Source organism: Mustela nivalis, assembly GCF_964662115.1.
Source record: "Mustela nivalis genome assembly, chromosome: X".
In the NCBI taxonomy this organism is placed as follows: domain Eukaryota; kingdom Metazoa; phylum Chordata; class Mammalia; order Carnivora; family Mustelidae; genus Mustela; species Mustela nivalis.
In genome coordinates, this window is record NC_139040.1 from 88,945,453 (window position 1) to 88,958,586 (window position 13,134).

The 13,134-nt window shown below is 41.9% G+C and overlaps 1 protein-coding gene across 1 annotated transcript; it reads right to left on the reverse strand.

Moving 5' to 3' along the window:
* Window positions 1–1,012: 1,012 nt before the first annotated feature.
* Window positions 1,013–7,956, reverse strand: LOC309856088 (X antigen family member 3-like). Its single transcript, XM_082716807.1, has 6 exons — window positions 7,837–7,956; window positions 7,018–7,165; window positions 6,853–6,930; window positions 6,089–6,197; window positions 4,300–4,425; window positions 1,013–1,139 (listed from the first exon to the last, which is right to left on the reverse strand). The coding sequence occupies exons 3-6, from the start codon at window positions 6,922–6,924 to the stop codon at window positions 1,117–1,119; spliced, it is 330 nt and encodes a 109-aa protein (XP_082572933.1). The 5' UTR covers window positions 6,925–6,930; window positions 7,018–7,165; window positions 7,837–7,956; the 3' UTR covers window positions 1,013–1,116.
* Window positions 7,957–13,134: the final 5,178 nt, after the last annotated feature.

The window sequence follows — 13,134 nt, forward strand, 5'->3', positions numbered from 1 at the left end:
GTTTGATGGAAGTCCACATATATTCAATTCAAATATTTGTAGTATAGAAGAACGGAACTTATTGATGTCACAGTAAATATAGTAAAATGTTAAAGATTTTCTAATTCATCAAGAATGAGACAAGGCTGTCCATTGGGACCAGTTCTTTGTAACATGGTACTGGGTGGGTCTGTCCTATGTAAAATGAAAAAAAAGAAGGGAAAATGTTTAAAATAGCCGAAACAGGGACTTTTGGATGGCTGTCGGTTAAGTGTCTGCCTTTGGCTCTGGTCATGATCCCAGGGTATTGGGATCGAGTCCCTCATAGGGCTCCTTGCTCTGCACTGAGCCTGCCTCTTCCCTGCTTCTACTCTGTCTTTCTAAGAAAAAGAAATAAAATCGTTAAAACAAAATAAAATAAAATAAAATGGAAGAAACAAACTGGTAGTGTTCCAAGATGATGGCATTGTGCATGTTGAAACTGAAAATGGGTATGGACATACAGTTTTTAAATCATAGCATGGTTGCTGGACAGAAATTCAATGTACAGATATATCTGTGTATATCAGCCCTATCAAAATATAACATTTCAAATGATGACATTTTTAAAAATTTTATTTAAGAGAAAGAGAGAGAGATATCACAAGTAGGCAGCAGGGGAGGGAGGGCAGCAGACTCCCCACTGAGCAAAGAGCCTGATGCCGGCCTTGATCCCAGAACTCTGAGACCATGACCTAAGCCAACCCACTAAGCCTCCCAGGCGACCCAGAATATGGTATTTTTTATAGCATCTACTACTTAGAGTAAATTTTTCTTTAAAGATTCATTTATTCATTTGAGAGAGGGAGAGAAGCAGGGAGGAAACAGGGGCTCAGAAACAGAACATTTCAAGCTGACCCCCCATGGAGCATAGAGTCTGACGCAGGGGCCATCCCATGACCAATGAATTTTGACCTGAGCTGAAGCCAGGAGTCAGCTGTTTAAGTGACTGAGCCACCCAGGCACCTCCTACTTGGAATAAGTTTAACACAGATTTCAAAAGATTTGTTGGAGAAAGTTCATAAAACTTTATTGAGAGAATTTCAACAGTGAAGTACCCCACATAAGAGTAGTTTGCATGTTCCAGCTTGTCCTTGTTTAAATCTGGGGCTGTCTTTCACCTGTAAGATAGAACAGTTGGAAACTTTACTCAGGAGAATTTTATTTCCAGTAAATTAATGGTACAGGAAGGATGCTATTGTTTTCATTTTTAAAAAAGATTTTATTTATTTATTTGACAGACAGAGATCACAAGCAGGCAGAGAGGCAGGCAGAGAGAGAGGAAGGAAAGCAGGCTTCCCGCTGAGCAGAGAGCCCGATGCGGGGCTTGATCCCAGGACCCCGGGACCATGACCTGAGACGAAGGCAGGGGCTTTAACCCACTGAGCCACCCAGGTGCCCCTGTTTTCATTTTTTTTTAAGAGAGAATTCCAAGCATGTATTTTACCAAAGCTTTTTGAACACACCACACTTTCTACTGGCACAGCAAAACAAAAAGACAGTTCAGTTTCACAAAAAATCCCAATAGCATGCAAGGAACTGAAAAACACAAGAAATTTACATGTAAATATCATTTAAAGATTTCAATTTGAAATAATATACTAATATATGATGCTGAAGGAATAATGCCAAGTTGGTTACTGCTTCAGTGATGTCAGTAGAGAAACGAGTACCACATATAATTTATTCTTGGTTATGGTTATGTGGAAAACTGTTTTTGTCAGCTAGTTTATCCCTTATGTCCTGGGTTAAGTAGGGTAACCATTTGCCTTAACGGTGTTTGCCTTAATGGTGTTCCGGTTGGTCAGATAGATTATATAGTCACACACTTCACACGAGTCAGAATGGGTAAAATTAACAACACAGGAAACAAGAGATGTAGGCGAGGAGGGGGAAAAAAGGGAACCCTCTTACACTGTTGATGGGAATGCAAACTGTACAGACACTGTGCAAACAAGTATGGAGGTTCTTCAAGAAGTTAAAAATAGAACTACCTTGTGACCCACGAGTTATACCAGGAGGTTTCTACCCACGGACACAAAGTTACAGGTCGAAAGGGTACAAGCACCCCAATGTTTACAGCAGCATTATCAACAAAAACAAAACTATGGAAGGAGTCCAAATGAACATCAACTGATTAATGGATAAAGAGGTATATGTATATGTACACATATACGTATATCTTTCTATACACACAGTGGAATATGACTCAGCCATCAAAATGAATGAAATCTTGCCACTTGGAAGGATATGAGTGTACCTAGAGTGTATTACACTAAGGGAAATAAGTCATCTAGAGAAAAACAAATAACATGATTTCACTGATATGTAGAATTTAAGAAACAAAACAGATAAAACATATGGGGCAGGAGAATAAGACAGAGAGGGAAGCAGACCATGAGACTTAACTATAGAGAACAAACTGAGTGTCGATGGAGGAAGATGGGTTGATAATGGGCTACAATGTTGATGGGTATTAAGGAGAGCCCTTGTGGTGATGAGCACTGAGTGTTATATATATGTGAAGAATCTCTGAATTCTACCCCTGAAACCAATATTACACTATCTGTTAATTAACTAGCATTTAAATAAACATTGGGGAAAAAAAAACCAAGAATAGGGATCCAAGTCTCCGCAGAGAAATACAAACAGCAACCATTGGGCTTCTTTTGTTCACAATGGCAGTGGCATCTCAATTCACATGTTAAAATTTGACCAAAGATGTTATCAGATAAAAAAACTCATGCAAAATGGAATATCTCTGTATTCCATGTATGGTACCAACAGAACCACAGAATACAAATATCAGCATTGAAAATGGTATATGTGGGGCACCTGGGTGGCTCAGTGGGTTAAAGCCTCTGCCTTTAGCTCAGGTCATGATCTCAGAGTCCTGGGATTGAGCCCCACATCAGGCTCTCGGCTCTGCAGAAATCCTGCTTCCTCCTTTCTCTCTGCCTGACTCTCTGCCTACTTGTGATCTCCGTCAAATAAATAAATAAAATCTTTAAAAAAAGAAAATGGCAGGGTCATAGGGAAGTTCTATTTTTAATTTCTTGAGGAATCTCCACACTGTTCTCCAAAGAGGCTGCACCAACTTGCATTCCCACCAACAGTGGAAGAGGGTTCCCCTTTCTCCACATCCTCTCCAACACATGTTGTTTCCTGTCTTGCTAATTTTGGCCATTCGAACTGGTGTAAGGTGATATCTCAATGTAGTTTTAATTTGAATCTTCCCTATGACCCTGCCATTGCACTCCTGGGTATTTACCCCAAAGATACAGATGTAGTGAAAAGAAGAGCCATCTGTACCCCAATGCTTACAGCAGCAATGGCCATGGTCGCCAAACTGTGGAAAGAACCAAGATGCCCTTCAATGGATGAATGGATAAGGAAGATGTGGTCCATATACACTATGGAGTATTATGCCTCCATCAGAAAGGACGAATGCCCAACTTTTGTAGCAACATGGATGGGACTGGAAGAGATTATGCTGAGTGAAATAAGTCAAGCAGAGAGAGTCAATTATCATATGGTTTCACTTATTTGTGGAACATAACAAAAAGCATGGAGGACAGGGGGAGTTAGAGAGAAGGGGGTTGGGGTAAATTGGAAGGGGAGGTGAATCATGAGAGACTATGGACTCTGAAAAACAATCTGAGGGGTTTGAAGTGGCGGGGGGTGGGAGGTCGGGGTACCAGGTGGTGGGTATTATAGAGGGCACGGATTGCATGGAGCACTGGGTGTGGTGAAAAAATAATGATATTGTTATGCTGAAAATAAAAAAAAAAGAAAGAAAATGGTATATGAGTTGAATTTTATATATATCTGTGTGTGCGTGTGTGTGTGTGAGTAAAGATGGGTTCAGAAGTTAAGGGATTCTCAGAGAGTCACACAAGTTACCTTAGAGCAGGTAGTAGAACCTCCCTAAGTGCCTCAGCATATATCATACTGATATTGAATCCAAATATATTTTGCGTTTGATAAAAGCAGAACTTACAGAAGGATCTGAGTATTATTAGCTGTATGTTGAAGTATCTATACTCAGAACAAGAAAATGTTTTCATATTTTATGATTTAAGAAGGCTTTGACCCAATTTCTTTCTCTGTCTACTAGTATATGAGTCAGGTCATCAAGATGTTCCAGTTTGAACTACTTGGGAAAGTATCTTCATATGTAAAGTCTGTTATTAATGTATCATTAAAGTTATATCTACACAGATAAAAATAAGATATTCAGGAAAAGACCCTTATAGTTTGCATTGTCAATGGATAACATACCTGCTCTTGGCATTTTAATGGGCTCTAAAAATGGCAGATTTCTCCCCTTGACACCAGGGTGATATCCAGTTACACGCCCAGCCTCTGCCTGAGGCAGCTTCTGGAGATCAGCTTTCAGGTCTGGTCCTTAAAATACAAAGGTACTCAATTGAAGCAGTAAATATGAAATATAAATGAAAGCCTATAGGCTAGTGTGATAAAAAAATAATGTGATGGAAAAATGCATTTCACACCCTTGTTTTCCACAAGTGTGTTATGCTTTATTTCAAGAGACATTCCAAAGATCAAGCCCACTGCACTTCGTTTCCTTTCTATTATCATAGTGTTCTAGGAATAGAGAGCATCAACTAGCTAAGAAATCAAGTCTATATCATGCATAAGATTTTATTTAAATGTACAATGGAGTTTTCTGAAGGATGAGCTGCGTGTATTTGAGGGCCTCTAACAAATCCCATCCTGGTGACATCCATTCCCTCCTAAAGCAACCTGCAAGGTATTTTGTCAAATTTCCCTAGTCAGATTTCAGGGCAAAGTCCCTCTGTATACCTTAGGATAAAGGAGTCACATATAGAACAAAGTTCCAAAAGTAACAGCAAAACATTAGTGATTAACAGTCCAAATTGTGTCTTACAGTAAGAATAAAAGGAGGAAGGTGGAAAGACTCAATGGACTTTGTTGTCAAACATCTTGTGGAAACATCTTAACAGTGAATCCCTAAAATAATCCATGCCTGAATGGTGTCAATAATTCATGACAAGTACTTGATGAAAATGCTCTATTTGGAAGACATTCATTTCTTCTTTCATGATCATTTTTTAGACACATTTGACTTACCTAATCATAAAAGTATTTAAACACCTTTCAAAGACGCTTAATAATTATACTATATAATGACCCTAATGCCAGTTTCCTGAATTACACAGCTCTTACGAAACATACCATATCAAATGATGAAAAAGACAGTGGCTATCATTCATTGAGCTCTTTTCTGGAGTTCCTGTCCTGCTCCACTGAACTGAATTGATTCCTGTGCCAGTAGTAAGCTATATTACCATATAGACACATTTGAGTAGTAAGCATTCTATAGAGAACCACACTCCCTTTTTTGTATAGCAACACAGATGGTAGGAAGAACACAAACCTCTTTTTAAACTCTCATGTTAAATAATCTCTACACTCAGTATGGGCCTTGAATATTCCACCCAGACATCAAGACTCACACGCTCTACTGACTGAGCACGCCAGGTTCCCCAAGAACATAAATCTTGTAATGAAATATGCATTGTGTCTCCATGTGTCAAGCAGTCGTTGGGAAGCCACAATCCCTGAGCCTTAGTTTTCTCATTTCTAAAATGTGGCTCCCATCCCTATGCAAAACGGCCTTATTCCACATCTTGGAGGGTATGCTGACTTGGCACTCAGCCTGTGCTGCTGAAAACTGCTTGCGCTTTCCATGAAATGAGTGAAAAGACCCCACAAAAATGTGCTAAGAACAAATTAAACTAGGGAAATGATGTATATGTTGTAGTTAAACACTGTCCTCCAATTCAGAGAGGGCTGCATTTTCAAGCACACCAATTAATTCCTAAGGAAAAGGGAGGAATTCTTTATGGTGAAGGACTACGTAAAGCTGCACACTGTACACTCTTCACATTTTCAACCCATTTCCAGGAAATGACTGAGATTCTCTTCTCATCTTTTCTTTCCTCCTGTCATGGGTTTGTCAGAATGCACAATGCACACATAGACCCTCTGCCCCCACAGACTTTCTTCTTCCCTTTTTCATCACCTTGAGCTGCAGGTGGTGCTTCCACTTCCTTCCCAGGTTCAGGTTTCATATCCCGGCTCTCAGGTGGTGCCTCCTTTTGTTTTGGTTTCTCAACCCTGGGTTTCTGTGTCTAGGGTGGGCCAATAAAAAGTTGTGTGGTTAATACATGTTATCAGTGTAAATACACATCAGACATTTGAATATCAAACAATGAATAAGCATAAAGACATTCCCACATCATGATTCTATGTGCTTACTCTTTTTTTAAAAAAAATATTTTATTTATTTATTTGACAGACAGAGATCACAAGTAGGCAGAGAGGCAGGCAGAGAGAGAGGAAGGGAAGCAGGCTCCCTGCTGAACAGAGAGCCCAACGTGGGGCTCAATCCCAGGACCCCAGAATCATTACCCAAGCCGAAGGCAGAGGCTTTAACCCACTGAGCCACCCAGGCGACCCCTATGTGCTTATTCTTTTTTTTTTTTTTGTAGTGACTCTTCCCACAGTGTAGCTGGTGCAAGAGGAGGTAGCCACCAGCACTTTGGAGTCTACTGTAAGCTCTGCTGAGATGGATATGCGCAATTGGTGCTTAATTATCATGAAAAAGAAGACATAGTCTGTATTTCCACAGGCACCAGGAATATGGAATCCTCCTGTTTCACTGCTTCCCCCCTTTTATCAGCAGAGTAGTTTTTATCAGTGTCTGTATGTTGGTTGGCAGCTCAACAAAATGTCCAGAGCAATGAACGTACAGTAATCTAAATAATCCCGTATGGAAATACTCACACCCACACGCTGAGTAGACCCTGGGTCATCTTTGCGTTTGGGTTTGGATCTTGATCTGGCTCGGCCACTCATAGTCCTCCCTGAAAGTAGAATACTGGTATTTAGAAAATGTACTCTAAAGGAGAGGTATATCACTTCTAAGGCCACGGGTTTAATTATTTCTTACTTTGAAAATACGTTGAAAGCCAACCTAGTATCAGTATAGCGTCCACGCTGTGTTCACACCAAATACATGGGCTGCAAAGATCATCTACTTCAGGCTGGCGGTGAATCACCTTAGGCACAGGCTAAAACATGAGGCTTAGTCTCCCAGCTAGATTCCCCAGTACAAAAGGCATTTGAGAAAATAGTGCTGTACATTAAACTGCACTTACTATCAGTATAGCCACATTGCCATTTATGACGCTTTTACTGCCTTAAATCAGGTTTTGTTGCAACACAGAGAAAGAAAGAAACCTTTGCATACTCCCTATGGCTGTGTCTGCACTACAACGGTTCAGGTGTCTGGTCATTAAATGGGCCATCTCCTCCCTTGACACTGTGCACCGTGCACTACAAATCTCGGGGCACTAGTTACAAGGCCCCAACTTTCCCTTTTCCTGGTCTTTTCTATACCGCCTGGTCTGGCCCCTGCACAGGGACCCATAGAGGATCCAGGCCTGTGTGCTCTGCCGGCAGTTGCAAGTGTTCCAGGACTCAGGCACCTCAACTAAACCCCCAGGACCTCCTCACCCAGTCCACACCCCATCTTCACCTTCCTCCTCAGCCCACCAACGTAGCTTGCCCTGTCCCCACCACCAGGATGAGGAGAGGAGGACAAGCGCAATGGCGGCCGCGGGGTCAGTGAGGAGAAGGGCTGTAGCTCCTTGGCGCTTCCACCTAGGACGCCACAGCTCTACTGTCCCCACCTGCCTGAGGCCCACTGGCTCCCTCTCCATCCTCACTCACATTTAAGCTCCTGGAAGGACTGATGTGGGGACCTACCAGTTGAATTCAGGTAGCGAGAAAGCTCACAGCACAATGAACAGAACCTCCTCGATTGAACTCAGCTCTGTTCACAGAACGCCGGCGGCAATGTGAGCAAAGCAGTGAGCACGCGCACTGTTCGCTCACAGTAAAGATCCGGCTCAAAGTAATGAGCATGCGCACTGTTCGCTCACAGCAATGCGCATGCGCACAGATCCAGAGGCGTGCAACATGGGTGAGGTTTTCCCGCCTAAGCATCTGCAGACACTTACTACCACGTAGTTTGCCGAGAAGAAAAGAGACTTGAGCAGTCTCTTTTTCAAACCACCCTATCTCTCTTGTGCATCCAGATACTTCGGGGACATACAGCCACAGCTTACCCTTAGTGAACAAGGTGTCTCAGTAAAAGTGCTTAGCCAGCTAGCAATCTGAAGAATGTTATTCCAAGTTTGATGTGGGCTTCGAGTTGTCATTTTTTCCTTTGTTTTGGGGTCTGTGTCATACTTGAAGAAATTCGTGTACCTATGTATGATAAATTCATTAACACCATTTTCTTTATGTTTTTGTTCGGACAACAGCACATTGACATCTCTATCCCTGTCTACACAGTACTACATCTGAACTGTATTCATCCGGTCTATGTATGTTTCAGAAATATCCAGGTATTGATCCTGGGGTTTAGGCTCAGTCCATGGTCACATGGCATACAGCAGTAGTGTCTATGCTCCTCAAATTTTGTGCTTCCCAGGTTACAGCCATGTACATCGAAGCAAAGCTGACTTTATCTCATAAAGGGAGAGCACTACCCAGACGAGCCTTAATGGAGTCTTGGAGGTAGCAGAGCAAGAGAGATATTTATATTTCAGATTTTGAAGTCTGGTATACAGCAGATCTTTTAATTTGGAGGAAGGTGTGATTAAGGTTGGATGCGAATCATGATATAATGGTTTAAGTTTGGATGACACGAAGGAAAAGCATTTTACAGACATTTGTTTGTCTGTTTCTTTGAGAGAGAGAGAGAGAGAGAGAGAGATACAGAACGACCATTCAAGCAGGGGGAGAAGCAGAGGCAGAGGGAGAAGCCGATTCCCCACCGACTTGGGAGCCGGATCTGGGGCTGGACCCCAGGATCTGGAGATCATGACCTGAGCCAAAAGCAGACCCGTAACCATCTGAGCCACCCAGGTGCCCCACAAGGCAAGTCCTTTCACACTTTTGATTGATGTGTTAATGGGTTTTTCAGGTAGTTCCTAGAACAAAGAAGAAAGCTATTTGCAGCTCTTCTGTTCTTAGGCAAGGCCTTGCTGGATTAGTGAATTTATGTTGGTATAGGGAGTAAAATGGGGTCTCTCATGTGAATCAGGAGCCTGTTTCAAGCCATGACCCAAGTAGGTAATGATACTGCTCTTAGGAGGTGTGGCCGGGAGCAGCATCAGCTGACACCCCAGAAAGGATAACAAGCTGTATCAGAAGAAGGCTGCAGGGGCAGATCTTTAAATCCCAATTAAATCCTTTAGAAAAGAGTAGAATTTTGCAGCAAACTGCCAGACTCTTCGGACATGAGCCCTCTATGACTGACCACTTAGAAAAGGCTACTGGCTGCGATAGCTGTGCCCAACTGATCTCTGAACACAACTGAGATCCTTCACTGCTTGAACAAGAAAAGCAGTAATGCCCAGAGCTGACCCCGACCAGAACGGACTGGACCGAGGCCTTCTTTCAAGGGCATGCCCACAGACTGACTTCCCCTTTGGTTCATTAACTACCTACACCCCTGTGTTATCTTGTTTGTCATGAGGTTTGTTTTATGTCCTGCTCGTGTGTGCTTTCACAGAGGGGTCATGACAGCTGATGAAACCAGGGGAGTATGAACTCTTGTTGATGCAGACAGTAATCTGTGTGCCGGTTTCCATTTTGATTACTTTGATATAAGTTAGCGGTTTTGTGTGAGGTGCATATGGAAGGGAGGACAAGAGGGGGGCCTTAGTCAGAATGTATCTTTTTCTAAAGAAATTGGGATATACTGTTGAACTTACCTGAGTCCTCTCTGTTCCATCCAGTTGGGCTTTTTTGAAGGGCATATCTTGAGTATAGCAAGGGAGGTCTCTCAGTCTCTCTGTCTCTGTCTCCCTAAAACGCAGACTGACTAGGAAATGTGATTCTTAAAAAAAAATTTAAGACTGAGAGTAGGCATAGTCCTCAACGTTTTTATTTTACTTTTTATTCTTTTAAAATCATTGTCAGCAAGGAGACTTTCGTTACCAAATCTTACTTGTTTTTTATCTTTTATCCCCCATTTTTTTGTGTGTGCGCACAGCACTCAGGATGTGCTCAAAGGCTAGGACATGGTGATTTCTGAATTTACACTCTCTGTAAATTATAAACATTCTAATTCCTGCCATCGGATACCTGGACAGTTGTGGGTAATGAGGTCCTGATGATGCCTGAATTGTTCCAGTGCACTTCACAGGGCAGACTTCAACCTGGTACAAAGCCAGTTGTGAAGATGCTGTGGTGACACACAGGAAGCGGCAGCAAGTGTCAAGGACACTGTAGAGACAGGAAGAATCACCTGACTGCTGCTCCAGGAGCTATGTCTGGGCTGCTAAGCAAGAAGATAGTGCTGAGAGTGCCAGCAACTCCTCTACCTGTGGGAGGACTTTGGTTTTCTACAGGGCCAGAGCTTTTCTTCTTTCAGGCAGGAGAATCTAGGAAGAGATTCAAATCTCCACAGAACTAAGGTTGAGTGGGCATGGTGCACTTTCTGAAGATGCTGGGCAGCTGCGATTTTCCAGTGTACTCTGGACTGCTGGTAACTAAGCTCAGACTTAGTTTGCTGGTTGAGGTCAAAATGGGTATTACTAACCATGTGAAATGCAACTCTCACACTGGCTTTATATGTTGGGCACGTTGTCGGAGATGGGGTCCTTTGCTATAAGCACAGAGTGCATGACCTTAGGCTATCTTCTTCTGTCTTCAGACATCAACACTTTTGGTTCCCAGGCTTTGGTCATAGAGTGGGACTTACAACCCCATGTAACCAGGCCTTTAGACAGGGACTGAAGTTCGCCACCCACTTCCCTTGTTGTTGTCTAGATTGCAGAGAGCAAGTTGTGGGATTTCTCACCCTCATAATCACATAAGCCAACTCCTGTAATGAATATCCTCTTATATATACCTGTACATCTATATGTAATCCTGTTGGTGCCATTTCTCTGGAGAATGGTGACTAATGAAGGTTTTCGTGCAGAGCGTGTTTCTAGAGGAACTGAAAGTTCAGGGTGGGTTTTCTGAATTGGTTCTTGGTTTGGTGGAATTGAGTGTCTAATCTCATTACATTAAGGAAGCTAATAGCTCATTTTCTAGTAGTAAAAACAGCACTGATAGTCCGTGAATTGTTGTTTATAGAGATACACAAAATATGTGCATTTGATACTCCTAAATAGTCACTTAGAAGAAGCAAGGAGTTATGTGACTCTGCACATGACACTGAAGAGGTTTGGAGTAGTGTGTTCTGGGGTCCAGAGCTGAGGGACAAAAATAATTCTTGAGATGTCTTTGGTGCCAAAAAAAAAAAAAAAAGTGTTTTTATCAGAGCAAGGGCACAGGTCTAGTGGGAACCAAGAGCTGCTGCCCTGGGATTGGAAAGAGTAACTGATTATAGACCTTGGGGTTGGGAAGTAAAGAAAAGGGAAGCTTCAAAAGGATTTTCATATGCTAAAGATGATTCCCAGGAAACCTGAGGCCCTGCTACTGTCAAACCCAGGTTTTCTCCTTAGCAAGGCATTAACATCAAGACAGCTGGGAGTATCCTGGATGTACATCTCTCCCTGGAGAAGGGAAGAAAAAGAAATTTGTCACCTGGCTATGCTGTTTTTCTCCCTTCAGGAAAATTTTAACAAGATTTACACCATTCCTGACAAAAGCGTTGGGCAAACCAGGAGGAGCAGAAGGAAGATCTCTAACCTTGATAAAGAGAAACCATGAAAAATCCTATATCTTACATCATGCTTAATAGAGAAAGACTACCTGCTTTCCTCTAACGTCAAGATCCAAGCAAGAAACTAATGTAGCCACTGTGGAAAGGAGCATAGAGGTTTCCCAAAAAGTTAAAAATAGAACTACCCTACAATCTAGTAATTGCACTGATGGACATTTATCCCCAAATACAAAAACAAAAATACAGAGGGATACTTGTAGCCTTATGTTTACAGCTGTACTACTTAGAACAGCCAGAGTATGGAAGCAAGCCCAGGGCCCATTCATAGAAGAATAAAGGGGTTGCTGCAGATATACACAATGGAATATTACTCAGCCATATAAAGGAATGAAATCCTGCCACTTGGCACAAGATGGGGTAGATGTAAAGTGTATGATACCACGTGAATTAAGTCAGTCATAGAAAGACAAATACTATGCATTTCACTGGTATATGGAATTTAAGAAAGAGAACAAACAGGTAATGGAGAAAGAGAGAGAGAGAGAGAGAGAAAGAAACCAAGGAAATAAACTCTTAACAATGGAGAATAAACCCTTGGTTACCAGAGGGGAGGTGGGTGGGAGGATGCGTGAAATAGGCAATGGGGATTAAGGAATGCACTGTGATGAACCCTGGGTCATATATGGAAATGCTGATGGCTATATTGTACTCTTGAAACTAACGTAGTACTCTATGTTAACTACACTGGAATTTAAATTAAGCAAAGGGTATCTTGTGTTCATGAATTGAAAGAGTTAATGATGCTAAACTGTTTACACTCCAATACCCATCTATGGAATCAATGCAATCCCTATCGACATTTGGGTGGCATTTTTCACAGATAGACAAAGACAGTCCTGAGCTTAGTATGGAGCCACAATGACCCCAACTGCCAAAGACACCCTTAGAAAGAAGAATAAAGATGGAGGCATCCTACTTCTTGATTCAAACTAGTATTGTAAAGCTCTAGTAACCCAACTACTGTGGTACCAGATAAAGAAATAGACACATATACCAAAGGAATAGAATGAAAAGCCCAAAAATGAACCTACATATGCATATACATCCAACCAATATTTGACAAAGGAGTCAAAAGTATTCGTGGGGAATGATGGTGTCTTTAATAAATGGTACTGAGGAAACTGGATAACTATAGGCAGAGTGATGAAAGTGGAGCCCTATCTTATTCCACTTTCAAAAATTAACTTGAAATGTAATGGGTTGTAAGCAAAAGATCTGAAATTGCAAAACTCCTAGAGGACAATGTAGAGAAAGAGAATGTTGACATTGGACACATTGGCACTTCCCAAGTGAGAGTGTTCCAGCATTATCCTATA

What these genes read in the sequence shown, in the direction of transcription:
- LOC309856088 (XM_082716807.1), bottom strand. Translation starts at nt 6,924, where the DNA reads ATGAGTGGCCGAGCCAGATCAAGATCCAAACCCAAACGCAAAGATGAC. An exon ending in AGCACCACCTGCAGCTCAAG is followed by an intron (nt 4,426 to 6,088) that starts GTGATGAAAAAG and finishes TTGTATTTTAAG; the next exon opens with GACCAGACCTGAAAGCTGAT. An exon ending in CATTAAAATGCCAAGAGCAG is followed by an intron (nt 1,140 to 4,299) that starts GTATGTTATCCA and finishes TCTATCTTACAG; the next exon opens with GTGAAAGACAGCCCCAGATT.